Source organism: Papaver somniferum, chromosome 5 (genome assembly GCF_003573695.1).
Source record: "Papaver somniferum cultivar HN1 chromosome 5, ASM357369v1, whole genome shotgun sequence".
Taxonomy (NCBI): domain Eukaryota; kingdom Viridiplantae; phylum Streptophyta; class Magnoliopsida; order Ranunculales; family Papaveraceae; genus Papaver; species Papaver somniferum.
This window is the reverse complement of record NC_039362.1, coordinates 187,964,615-187,978,070: the sequence shown is the minus strand read 5'-3', so window position 1 is coordinate 187,978,070 and position 13,456 is coordinate 187,964,615. Positions and strand designations below refer to the sequence as shown.

At 37.7% G+C, this 13,456-nt stretch overlaps 1 protein-coding gene and 1 long non-coding RNA gene across 5 annotated transcripts; one reads left to right on the top strand and one right to left on the bottom strand.

Annotated features, from left to right (window-relative positions):
* The first annotated feature begins 1,833 nt into the window (after positions 1-1,833).
* LOC113280344 (putative F-box/LRR-repeat/kelch-repeat protein At1g11620) lies at positions 1,834-2,607 on the top strand. Its single transcript, XM_026528983.1, has one exon. The coding sequence runs from the start codon at positions 1,834-1,836 to the stop codon at positions 2,605-2,607; it is 774 nt and encodes a 257-aa protein (XP_026384768.1).
* Positions 2,608-3,324: 717 nt separating this feature from the next.
* Positions 3,325-7,201, bottom strand: LOC113283998. Of its 4 annotated transcripts, none has more exons than XR_003327855.1 (3): positions 6,018-7,201; positions 4,737-4,781; positions 3,325-4,652 (listed from the first exon to the last, which is right to left on the bottom strand). It is a non-coding gene; the product is annotated as an uncharacterized LOC113283998 (long non-coding RNA). The 4 variants fall into 4 exon arrangements; XR_003327856.1 differs by having other exon boundaries at positions 3,325-4,623; XR_003327854.1 differs by having other exon boundaries at positions 6,516-7,201.
* Positions 7,202-13,456: the final 6,255 nt, after the last annotated feature.

Here is a 13,456-nt window from a genome sequence, read left to right as displayed (position 1 = left end):
TACCGTAGACCTTTAAACAAAAATAGAAAACAAACTACTTCTGTCTAATTAAAATTTCAACCGTATAAAGTGGGCATTTTTTCTGTGGGTAACCTGACATCATTCTACAGTTAGTCGTCAGAGTCGGCTTCAATCTTGATAGTGGGAGTAAATGTCAGGCTACGATTGGAAGACCCTCCATCTCGTGACAGTGAAGCTGGGGTATCTATCTTCCTAATTCCTTCCTAAGGGTACTTCCTTAGGCTTAGGGTGATCCTAAGGTTGAACTTGGTGAGGGTGATGCCGAAATCCATCGTTTTGCCAGAGATTTTCGTAAAGCCTACAAGAAGTGCTGCAAGTGCTTTTCCTGCAACATGTTAGGTATTCATAATTCTGGTAGCAAATTATATGTAAACCCTCACCTTACATTTTAGGTGGATACGAAAATCTAATAACCATGTATAGTGAGCAATATCCAGAGTGGGTACAGATCAAAGGCAACATGGAGATCCAGTTGGATAAAAAAAATTCAACTTCGAAATGAACACATAACCTGCACATTTGGAGAATTCATGGAATTATTGTTCTTCTCTCAATATGTATACATTTTTGCTATTCAAAATTAAATCATAATCTTTTCATAAATAAATTTGCTGCATTTTAATGACACATACATGAATTTGCTGTATTCATGAACAAACGTGATACCTTGGTATTGTATAATCAAGGTTTTTCTCGCAATGGCACCATTTCACCAACGACTTTCCAACTGCAATTTATTCGTCACCTTCTGTTTTAGTTGGTGTGGTTGATGGATGTGTGACAAATCACAGGAGTCGTATAAAATTTCAATCAATCAGTAGGAGGTGCATGGAAAAACAGCAATACCAATAGAGATAACCTAGAGAATAAGGATTTTAAAAAATGAAACTTGAGCATTCCTTGCTAGGTTAATTAGTTGATTAAGAAATACAGGATTACGTGGGTGGATTGGCCAGATTAAATGATAACGATTGTGTAGCAAGATAGAGTTTGATCATTTGGCCAAAAAATTTAGAAATTTGGTGAGTTAATTGCGAAGCTTAAAGATAACTTGATGGATTGAATCCTCAGAGATGTCATCAATTGAAGAAAATCAAGGGAGTGATTGTTGTGATCCTGATGACCCAAAATCTTTTTCGAAATGAGTTACCGAGTTTGCAACTTTGCAGCAGTGTTAGCATGGTTTTCTTTGTAGTATCTCGGTACTGGGGCATGTGTCAGTGAATATCTGGTGCTGAATCTGTCAGTGAATCCTGATGACCCAAAACCCAATTGGGTTTTTTGTTGTAATAAAAGCCTTTGCGGCTGAATCTGTTTTACGAGATCAGAATCAGAGATAAAAACCCTAAGTTATACTGTATTACAAACAAAGAAAGAGGGGGTTTATGGTTTTTCCTATAACTAATTCATAGTCAAATTTCCAAATATCATCTGCATCTGTTCAATTTTCAGAATTTTTTCCACAAGTAAGTTGGGTAATTTCATCTTTCAATATCGTCCTAAACATATTAATCATTGGGATTACAAACCATATTTTTTCGTGCTATCTTCGTCGTCGTCTCGTGGTAGTGGTGACAGCCGAGAAGATTACGGGCAATGGAGTTACAAAAACTTAGGTGTGTCACCGCATCTAAGAGATGAGGATAAGTACGAAAGGTATGCCAAGTATCCTCCTCAAGCAAATATGGTGGGTTCTTGCCATGGCATCATTTGTATACATGATCCTCATCATAGGGCTGTTATCCTTTGGAACCCTGCAACTAAGTTATTTAGATGTCTTCCTAAAGCATTGCCTCTTCTTGAAGAATTTGGATGTTACAGTCAGAGTTTGTTTTGTTTGGTTTCGACTGCCAAACGTATGATTACAAGGTGGTGCTAATCACTTTTTTCGAAATCCAGAGTGTTCTTGATTTCACTCCTAAGAGCAAGGTTCAAATATATAGCTTAAGCTCGGATTCGTGGAAGTCGTGTGTAGATGCAAATTTAGGCAGTCACTCTTATAAACACAATTGTGAAAATCAAGGTGTATATCATAATGGTAGTTATTATCTCGTAGGAAAGGATTTTCACACAAACGAAACGAGGGATGCTTTCTGGCGTTCGACAGTGGGTCTCTCCTTCAATTTCAGCAGCCAAAGTTTCAGAAAGATACCTGTTCCGGACGATACCTGTCGGTTAAATGCCATAGGAGGTGATCAGGGAAAGATTGTTTACATTACGTTTGTTTCAAACAGTACTTGTGAGTATATTAGTGAAGTATATGAAGTGTATACTATGAAGGATTATGATTACAGTTGCACTGCTACAAATGCGGAAAGTAACAAGTATTCATGGAGCAAACTACATATGTTCACTATTGATCATCGTTATGGCGGCTATGGTCCTAAGGCAATTACGAAAAATGGAATGTTTGGTTTTCTACGTGGTTTTAAAGGTGGTCTACTGTTTATTAACTTTCTTACCGGAGAAATCAAGGATATTGAAATTATTGGTGCATTGTTGGAAGGTCTAGGTGAAGTGTTCAGAGCCGATGTTTACGAGGACAGCTTAGTCTCAATCGATAGTCCACTGCTCAGCAGCAGTTAATAGAACGAAATCGACCTCCACACCATTCACCATTCTGGAATGCATATATGGCGCGGTTTGGCATGATGTTGCCCTGCAGATGCTTAATATTATTATCTTTTATCCGCGACATATATTTTCAGGTATTATTTATGGGATTCTTGGGGCTTTTAACATACTTGTACCTCAAACAACAGTTTATTGATTCGTTTCATTTGATTACAATCATATGTTTTTTGTTGGTGGTGTTATTAGGCTTTTGACCTGAATATTGCTAATTAGCAGTGAAGTTCAATGCAATTGTCCGGATTTCTATAAAGTATAAATCTTCCATTGAACCTTGATGGCAGGGATGGTTCGAAAATCTTGGTAGAGGATTTTATAGTTCATGTCCTATAAAGATTCAAATCTCAAATCATCATACGAACTACAAAGTTACTTACCCTGAATCATAGTAAAAAGAGAAAATATCAGATGAAATCAACTTACCTGTTTTAATGCTTCTTCTTTTTTTCAACTTTCAATGGGAAATCAGAACCTAATTTTTGCTGCAATACTGGGAACTTGAGAAGAAGAAGATCAACCGAAAAAGACTAGAACTTTATCAAACCTAAAGTTGTAATTATGGTTAATTATTTTTGCTGCAATATATGGGAGATTAAGAAGCAGGTTAAAGTGGTCTAGTTTCAGAACTGCCTGTTGGGAAGAGTTATTTTGATATCCAGGAGAAATTTAAGATGGCACGGACACCAGTCAAAAGAAAGAATATCTTGCACTTTCTAAAGTTTCAGGTATTCAAAGAGCCTGTATACATTACCGCCCCAAGAAATTACCATCTTGCAGACTGTCAGGAGGAAACATATCCATCCCACAGAATGTAAATCAATTTCGCCTGAAAATACTTATCAAACAAATTTCAGCACGTTTTAGATCCACCATGGACCAAAATACAGGTAGACCACATTATTGTAATCTCTGAGAAATTGACTGCCCAAGGTCATATTTTAGAAAGAAAAACACACGGAAATAGTTTCTTGATCACCATTTGCAGATCACCTACTTTCTTGATATACCTGTACTTTATATTCCTGCATCCTTTCAGTAAGAGCTGCCTGCGCATAGTTGGTTCTGCACCAAGACCTTCAGAAATGGCAGTCCAGTTGTCTCTCAAACTAATTCCAGGAACTTCAAGGGTTCTCATTTATAAAAAGAAAACAACGCTATTCTGGGTCTGCTATCAAGGTCTGAAAATTAAATTTAACTCAAATTTCCATCAATCCATTCCCACAGTCATCAAATGGATGAGGTTTTCACGGGGTACACCGGAGACAATAAAAGTTTATAACTACAAAAATGAGATAACGGAGGAATATGTCCCTAGGAAACAAAGATATGATACCCTCCAAGAATAAGGAAGTTTGATTTAGTTAGGTGCGAAGTTTATAACTATCACTGAATCGACTAATATTGTTTCCCAGTTATGTATCTATGATTGTACATGCTGATAGTAACTCATAAGCAAGGAAAATGACCACAACTTTTTACAAAGCAAGCTTGCTAAGTAAGCATACCCGGTTGGTATATGACTCCATCTGACGCGATAGATCATAACCCTGCAGCCCAATCAGAGATATAAAATCAGTAGTGGCATATATATAAGGACATATGCAAACAATGATCTAGAAAGAGCATCCATTGTCCAACTAACAAATTCAAACCTCCTTTTAGCTTTCACGTTAGAAAGAGCAGTGACCTGCACAGACCCATAACAGATCTGAACCTGACATCTCAAGAAAGATGTTTCAGATAGAAAAAATGGTCATGAGTGTTCTAAATACCAAATTGAAGTGTGCTTGCTCAAAGGTAGATCTTGCATTGTGGAGTTCCTCAAATTTGTTTGAACTAGATTAGAAAGTAATTCGGACTACGATAGTCACCTAACAATTAAACAACAGGGGGATGAATTCTTTGCATTCTTAGGCAAATCAGAGTCAGGCAATACCTCCTCCACCACAGTAGCTACATCCTTCCTTTTACCTTTTCAGGGACAAAAACTTCTCGTGAGCCTATCACACAGAACGACCATTGCTTTCATGAAAGTCATAGAAAAAATATCTGGCAGGTATAATCTTATCAAATGGTAAAGATACCTGATCATAAAGAAGGTTAGCCTTGTCAAAACGCTTCCGTGCTTCCTGCAGCACGCAAATGTTCATTGTTACTATACAAACTTCAGTATAGCATATGACTACAAACGAAACAAGGGGGTCAGAGAAGTGAATGAGTATGTAGTACTTAGATATGTAGTACTTAGATTCAACCAGCTTCGCGTGACCATCTTATTCATTGATACTACTGGCACATATTAAAGCTAATAACAATATATATAACTTTGTGGTCACTAATGCAAAAATCGGTGTGCAAAACGGATGCTGAGAACATGTAGCATTCATGTATGGTGTGCTCAAGTGGTCATGTCATTCCATAATTCCATAAAATGAACACTGTAAAAGTTACCTTCAGACCATGCAAATCAATATTCACATAGTGCAGCAACGTACATCCCAATCACCCTCAAAGCAATTGTAAACTTGGCCATTTCAGGGCCCAATGGAAAATAAATTTATCGGTATGAGCAGCACATTTCTTACATCACTTGCAGTTGCAGGTAATACTAAATTGTATTAGCAGGAATAATACCTCCAAAAGCAACACCAAATGCTTCAAGGGCACTCACAAAAGCAATGTCTACATCATAAGCCTCCCCAATCCCTTCTCTGGATATGGAAAGTATGGAATCCTTCTAATATATTGAAATATCGCAGAACCACCAATTTTCTGCTTTGAGTTCTAAAGATTTCACTATACCAGTAGATTCTTAATTAGCAGAGTCTGTGACACTTATGTGGTCATGCGGGACGCATCTAGTCTTATTTTTTGCTTTGTTTTCCATAGTTTTGGCCAAGGAATCAACGGATACACAATAATGGCATGACAAAAGAAGGTTTTATAGCATCAATTCAATTCATTATGTGGCAAGTTCAACATAAAAACCCAGTCATTGCAAGTACTGTAAAATCTATGAGACATTTTTGTAGGGGGGTCTATGGCCAATATCAGCCCTTCAAAATGCAAGTAAACCCATTTTAATAGGTTATAGACTCGGGTCTGAGCGACAAGGGACAACGTCACAAAAGTATCATTAAAAAGGTCGATCAAAAGATTAGCAACCAAATTTGAAGGAAAGCATTCATACATTCAACTGTAATTCAATCAACAGATAATGACGATCCATGAAACACAGTAAAATGTATCAGCTCTAGACATAGCAAAACACACGGGAAACTCATGTACATGATCAATTTTTTCACAGCCAGCAAAAATCAATGTGTATCATTTGAGAAACAGAAAGTAAGAGTTCAGTCACAAACCATTCCAACTGATGAATAGTTTGTGTGTTTGGTTTCAAGGCCATATACACCAGTGGTGAAATTACAACCCAACATAACGAAATGCATAAGGATGATGATGAATTGTAATAAGGAACATACAATCAATCCTCCTCATCATCAACATAACCAACAAAATTCCAAATCCAATTCAACCCTCCCTAGACAATAAATCTTGATGATCCAGACCTTGAAAAATCTCAGAAAACACACCGAAATCTGTCACTCTTTTTATACATAAAACACACTAGAAATCTCTTCGATTAGACTGATGAAATGGATAGGGTTTTAGGGTTTTCAATTTGGGGCAAACCAAATAAGAGATAGAGAGAATAAAATAGAGACAGAGAAACAATAACAACGATGGAAATAAGTAGTATTAAATAATTGAGAAATTTCAAATTTCTCTAGTTCCAAGCCCAACCCCTCCAATAAAATCAACTTAATACATCATACCCTTTTGATAATAATAAAAATCACCTTAATCCATGATATCCTGTTGATCACTGTAGCTTGACAGCCTGAGACTAACAATTTCCTTGCTGCAGGTCAATCTCCAGTCTGTTCCATAGTGATTCCGTATGGATAAACTTGCTCTGTCATAAAGTAATTCAATGTATCCTCCAGGATATATGAGTCCTTCCCCTTTGAATAATCCATGTATATCTCCAACATTAGTAAATAAATCGTATGTAGTTTTGAAGTATTCAAGAAACGATCCCACTCCCATTGCCAGAAACGATCTGCCGCTGCTCGTCTTTCACCATCTTTGTTTCCACCAGGTGTGTAAATCACATGGGCATCAGGCCAAGTTTGATGCTTCCACTTACACAACAACCAAATGAAAATCTAACAACTTTTGTTAACTAGAGAGAGAGATCACAAACCTCTGATAATAAGAACTGTTTCCCGGAAGCCGTTTTTGTCCCTACCCATTCATTTTCCCACAACCCATGTATGGTAAACTCATTTGGAAGATCTTTGTTCCAGTTAGGATCACATTTGTTGAAGATTGGCTTGTTGCAAAGAGACTTGGTGAATTGTGAAGCTAGTATGTATTTGTTGAATGCAGGTACTTGAGAGTTAGAAATGGGAATGTTGGTAAAGAAGAAGATTTGTAGGAGAAGAAGAAGAGGAAGGAAAGTTGAAGGCTTCATCTTAAAGGAGGCTCTTGAAACCTCGCGTTTTTAGGGGCCACTCAAAAGGATTTAGGGGCTAACAATAAAACAAAAAAGATCACCCAAAGGGAAAATGTAGCCAACCCTTATCTCGCGTAATTCGTAATGGCAAAATTATCCTTATATATTTGGAGGATATGATAACATTTTTATCCTCTGATTGCAATCGGAAGCCAAAATATTACCCAGACTTCCGATTGTAGTCGGTGCAGTATTAGAATGATTTCTGTTTCATTTTTTCCATTTCTTTTTCATTTTTGAGTTGTTAGAGTTATAGAGAAGAAGGTGAAGGAAAAAAGGGAAAACCCATTTTATCACTACAAAAATGGATGGATATGAAGAAGAAGGTGAGAATCATGGCGAAGAACAAAATGTTGAGGGTTCACAACCGTTTAGAGAAGACGATTTGGGGTATATGTTGAATGATCCAAACTTTTGTAGAGAGGAAAACCTAGACGACCCTTTCATGGAAGAAAATGGAGAATCGCCTGATATTGAAGCTAACGATGCATGTAAAACACAGGTATTGTGTTAAGAAACTCAAATACCCGATTTGCATGCGTTTGTGTGCTTTTGTAAACAAGAAAAACCGATTATTGCATGCATTGAATGCCATGAACTACCCAGATTCGTTAGATAATTTCTCGAATAAACTTACGAATATAACACACTGAGTACCAAATATGTATATTCGGTAGTTCCAAGATAGTAGTTTATTGCCGAATATGAGAAAAAACCCCAAACTGGTTTTCCAAAAAAATCTTCATTCGGTAGTTATGTAGAGTTATTTACCCCCGAATGGCCCCAAAAACGAATTCCCCAAAAAATTTCAAAACTCAGTATTCTTATCCTTTACAATCGGTAATAGTTTAACATTATTTGACTGCCGAATATAACAGTGGCCTCAAAATAAAATTTCCGAAAACTTGAAAATTGGATGTTTATCGATTAAAGTTATCTCCCGGTTATTTATATTCGGCTGTTTTACTATATATTTTAGCTTTCGATTATATCATTTTTTGCACTCAGTAAACTGTGTACATTCATTTGCATAAATCGGGTGTTTTGGGTAACCGATAGGATTCCGAATATAGTATATTCGGGAGTTTTACTTATTTAATAACCTCCGATTATTGTATAATAATTTGTTGCTTTCATATGCAGGTCGTTGAAGAGTTTGTTGATGATTTCTATTTGAGTCCCGACACTTCCCTATACTATGCAAACGACTTGGTATACTCATTACTACTTTTCTTTTTTTTCAAAATTTATATGTTAAATGGTTATGCTCATTAGATTTGTTTTGTTTTATGCACGTTTAGACATTTGGAAGTAAGAAGGAGGCAAAGGAATGGCTTATGAACAAGGCAAAAGATAACATGTGTGTGGTAGTTCAAAATAATCATGTTAGTGACACTCGATTTGAAATGATTTGCGAGCGAGGTGGGACGCGAAAGAGTCACGAGGGAAAGAATAGTAAGTACGTACGGAAGACGAATAGGAAATACCGAAGCAATGCCAAGAAGATAGGATGCCCATTTAAGATTGTCTTCTATAAGACCGATGGTATTAAAGAGTATAAAATGTATAAAGTTGATAACGGTTGTCACAACCATGATGATCCGTTGGATTTAATTGGACATGTAATGGTTGCCAAGTTAAAACCACATCAAATGCAGACGGTGAGGTCTATGCGGATCCAAAAAGCGAGTGCGATCTTAAGTAAAATAAAGGCGGACGACGCCGACAACTTGTCTTCTTTGTCTACAATTAAGTCGGCCCTAGCTACGATCAAAAGGACTGAATGGGATGGTAGAACGGTCATGCAACAATCGGAGTGGTTAGCGGAGTTACACGGATACACCTTGAGAAGGGAAGAAAAGGATGGTATAGTGGTTCGTATTTTCTTGGCACATACCGAAATGATCCAATTAGCTCAATGCTTTTATAAAATTTTGTTGATAGATGCTACTTATAAGACAAACAAGTATAACATGTCGTTGTTGAACATTGCTTGCCATACTTCGGACAAAAACACGTTTACGATTGCATGGGGTTTAATGGATCATGAGAACAATGTGAGTTTCATTTGGATGTTGGAGACGTTGAGGTCCATTTATAACGGTGATAATTTTCCAAGGGTTATTGTAACGGATAACGATCAAGCCTTAATGCATGCAATAGCGGTAGTGTTTCCGGAAGCCCAAAACTTGAAATGTACGTGGCACATTCAATGCAATCTCAAAACCAATTGCCATCATCATTTCCAAGCTAAAAGACCACGGAAGGGTACCAAGAGGTCAAAGGAAGAGGATGAGCGCATTAGTAAATTAACCGTGGAAGAACGTAAGGAAGAGGATAGGCTATTTGAAGAAAAGTGGAAGGAGGATGGAATTATTTGGAAAATGTTTATGAAAGCATGGGACAAAATCGTTTGGTCGATGACCGAGGAAATTTACGAATGTAACTTGAAGAAATTTGAGGATGAATACGGCACGGACTACCCAAAACCGGTTGAGTATTGTAAAAAACAATGGTTAACTATTAAGGAGAGGTTTGTGTTTGCATGGACATATGAATATCGTAACTTCAAGAACGAGGCGAAAAACTGATACTTTTCAAATTTTGAACTTGAAATAATCGGAAGTTAACTCAGTTACCAAAACTTCCGAATATGGGGTGTCTAACCTTCTATATTGGACCTTGGAACCACCTAGAGCCATGGCATGGTTTGTTTTGAACTTGTAATATTCGGAGGATAATTTTTTTTGTAAAGTTCCGAATGTACGATGGCCCAAAAATCAGAATTTGGGAAAAACTGATACTTTTCAAATTTTGAACTTGAAATAATCGGAAGTTAACTCAGTTACCAAAACTTCCGAATATGGGGTGTCTAACCTTCTATATTGTCCCTTGGAACCACCTAGAGCCATGGCATGGTTTGTTTTGAACTTGTAATATTCGGAGGATAATTTTTTTTGTAAAATTCCGAATGTACGATGGCCCAAAAATCAGAATTTGGGAAAAACTGATACTTTTCAAATTTTGAACTTCAAATAATCGGAAGTTAACTTAGTTACCAAAATTTTCGAATGTACCACACAAATCATTGTCATTTGAACTTGTCTAACTTAGTTACCCAAACTTCCGAATGTACAACACAAATCATTGTTATTTATCTGCTCTTCTTTACTTTACGACCGTGACTACCTCCCAGTCCTGCACGACCACGGTTTTGAGCACCTTCAGTTGGAGCAGCTTCAGCGCTCGATGAAGCTCGAGTTCTTTTACCCGTCTTTGATACTTCCACCTTGGGCTGATGCCTCTTCGTGACTTTCTCCCCAAACTGGGCAGCATAATCTTCGTTATCCATATTATCAACTAGATCTCTAGCCTCTTTGATCTTCTCAGCTGGCATGGGATCTCCGCTCTTCAGGCATGTAGTTAACATTTTGGAAACACGCTTGAACCTATTCACCTTTTTTTTATACATAATGACATAACATCAAACGGTAATTACCTAAGATTTATAGGAATAATATAAAATGAACAAAAATATAAGAACAAGCTCCAGTCTATCATAACCAGCTGGTTTGTCTTTGATGATACAATTATAACTTGAACCCGACGCAGTAGTGTTGGATTTGATTTCACGGATAACCAAAGGATGTGATACCTTGTTATACCAACTCATATAGTCTGGAGAATTTTCATCACCTCGGGTGGTTCGTCTACCAGTGTCGATAATGAAGTCATTCCTCTTATCCCAGTTATCAAGAACAGTAGGTGGGCCTGTGTGAACAATCGTGAGATTATCACCACTAGAAGAGCACAACTCCAACTCCAATTTGTAGTAATCCCCCATTTTCTCCACAGGTTGCTGTTGTATATACCCGTGTTGTCGCATCACCCTAGAGGGGTTATACATCACATATCCCGTGGGGTGCCACAATGGTCCAAAATAAAGGGACAAGTCAAACCGAACATTTATATTCCCACTGGCTCGATCTTCCTTGTATGGATCAAAGCATACTTCCGAGGCCTTCAATTGGTCCAAAATCTCCCTCATGCGAATCAACTGCTGCTCTTTTTTCCTAGAACGGTTGTCTTCGAATATATACTTTGTTCCTCTAGGAGTACCTTTGCACCACCCCGGGTTCTCTCCGGCCAACTTCAGGATAGGGAAGTGATCATAGATCCATGCCTATATACATAAGAAACCAAGTTTTAGTAAATAGATTGTGTATATTCGTTAGTAATTTCCAAACATTATTTCCGATTATATATAATCGGAAATAAAACTGAGTACCTATCCACCGAATACCAAACATTCGGAAATAGAGATGGATCATTTCCTATCGAATATGCGTCATTTGGAGTTCAGTAACCTATAGTCTTTCTGGCCTGTATATTCAGTTCTAATATCAAAAGAATATTTCCGATTGTATATAATCGGAAAACAAAGTAAGTACCTAACCACCGAATAACCAACATTCGGAAAAAGAGATGGATCATTTCCTACCGAATATGCGTCATTTGGAGTTCAGTAACCTATAGCTTTTCTGGCCTGTATATTCGGTTCTAATATCAAAAGAATATTTCCGATTGTATATAATCGAAAAACAAAATAAGTACCTAACTACCGAATAACCAACATTCGGAAAAAGAGATGGATCATTTCCTACCGAATATGCGTCATTTGGAGTTCAATAACCTATAGATTTTCTGGCATGTATATTCGGTTCTAATATCAAAAGAATATTTCCGATTGTATATAATCGGAAAACAAAATAAGTACCTAACCACCGAATAACCAACATTCGGAAAAAGAGATGGATCATTTCCTACCGAATATGCGTCATTTGGAGTTATGGATATGCATCATATGTATTGTCTACCGAATAATAACTATAGAGTGAGTTATAGAGTTAAATAAAAAACATGCAATAGAGCCACGTTCCCGGCAACTTGGCAGGTTCCTAGCCTCGAAGCCTTTCTCAACTCTTCCATCAAGAATGCTAGGCATGCCGTGCCCCAAGAATAGTCATCGACTTCATGGAGACGATACAAAAGTTGTATAAGGTTGGCGTCGATCCGTTTGCCAGAAGTATTGGGGAATATGACACATCCCAATACACAAAGGAGATATGCGGTGGCAGCGTGGTTCACTTTCTCATCAGTTAACATTCCATTCTTTTCCTTCTCCAAGGTGCCTCAGAACATATTCATCAAAGCTGTAATGTTGATCTGTCTTGTTCTGTAACTTGCATGCCTCTTAAACTCTGTTGTTGTTGTCTCTTCATCCCAACCTAAGCACTTTTTAGTTAGAGCATAAAGTTGTGCCCAACTTAACTGCTTTGTGTAGTTAAACTTCACAGCTGTGCCTTGGTCGGGAAGGTTAAGAATCTGCACAACATCATCCGGAGTAATCGTCATCTCCCCAAACGGCATATGGAAAGTATCGGTCTCAGGATACATTCTCCCCACGAACGCCGATATGGACACACGATCATGTTCCAACAATGAATTCTCAGCGGCATTAGCTAACCCCGAGTTGGCAACAATTGACTTGAACCTTTCACATTCACCGGATAAAGGCCACGCAAGCATTTTTGTTGGTGCGGCGGTAGGTTTGAGTAGACGGACCGCATCTTGATGATCATATTAAAGTACATAAAAAAATCCTTAATACAAATATTACGATATAACACATAGACAATACATTAATAAAAATAGTAATTTTATTACCTCGGTTTCGTATATTTCTCTGGCCCATGAGTCTTTGTATCCAAATAGCAATTTTCCTCCATCCGCCGGTAGCCCAAGGATTGTGCCTGCTGGAATACCCTTCTTCTTCAAGTGCTGAGGGACAAGATGTGATGCTTTCTTAGCAATATCCTTCTTTACACCATCTTTTCCTTTTTTGGCTTTTTGGGTACCACTTGGTTGTCCTTCTTCTTCTACTCTTGGCACTGGATCAACTGGTTCAACACTTGGTTCTGCACTTTGTTGAGCGGCTTGCTCAACACTTGGTTGCACCCCTTGTTCACTGCCTTGTTGTTCTACACTTTGTTCAGCACTTGGTTGCACTCCTTGTTGACTGCTTTCTTTGGCACTCCTTTCCCTCCTAGCACTAGCTGTCACTTTCTTCCTCCTTTCTCGACTTTGTCTAAACAACAAAGAAAGGAACAATATTTACAAACTATACAATCGGAAGACAAAGTATGGAAATATAACCCGAAT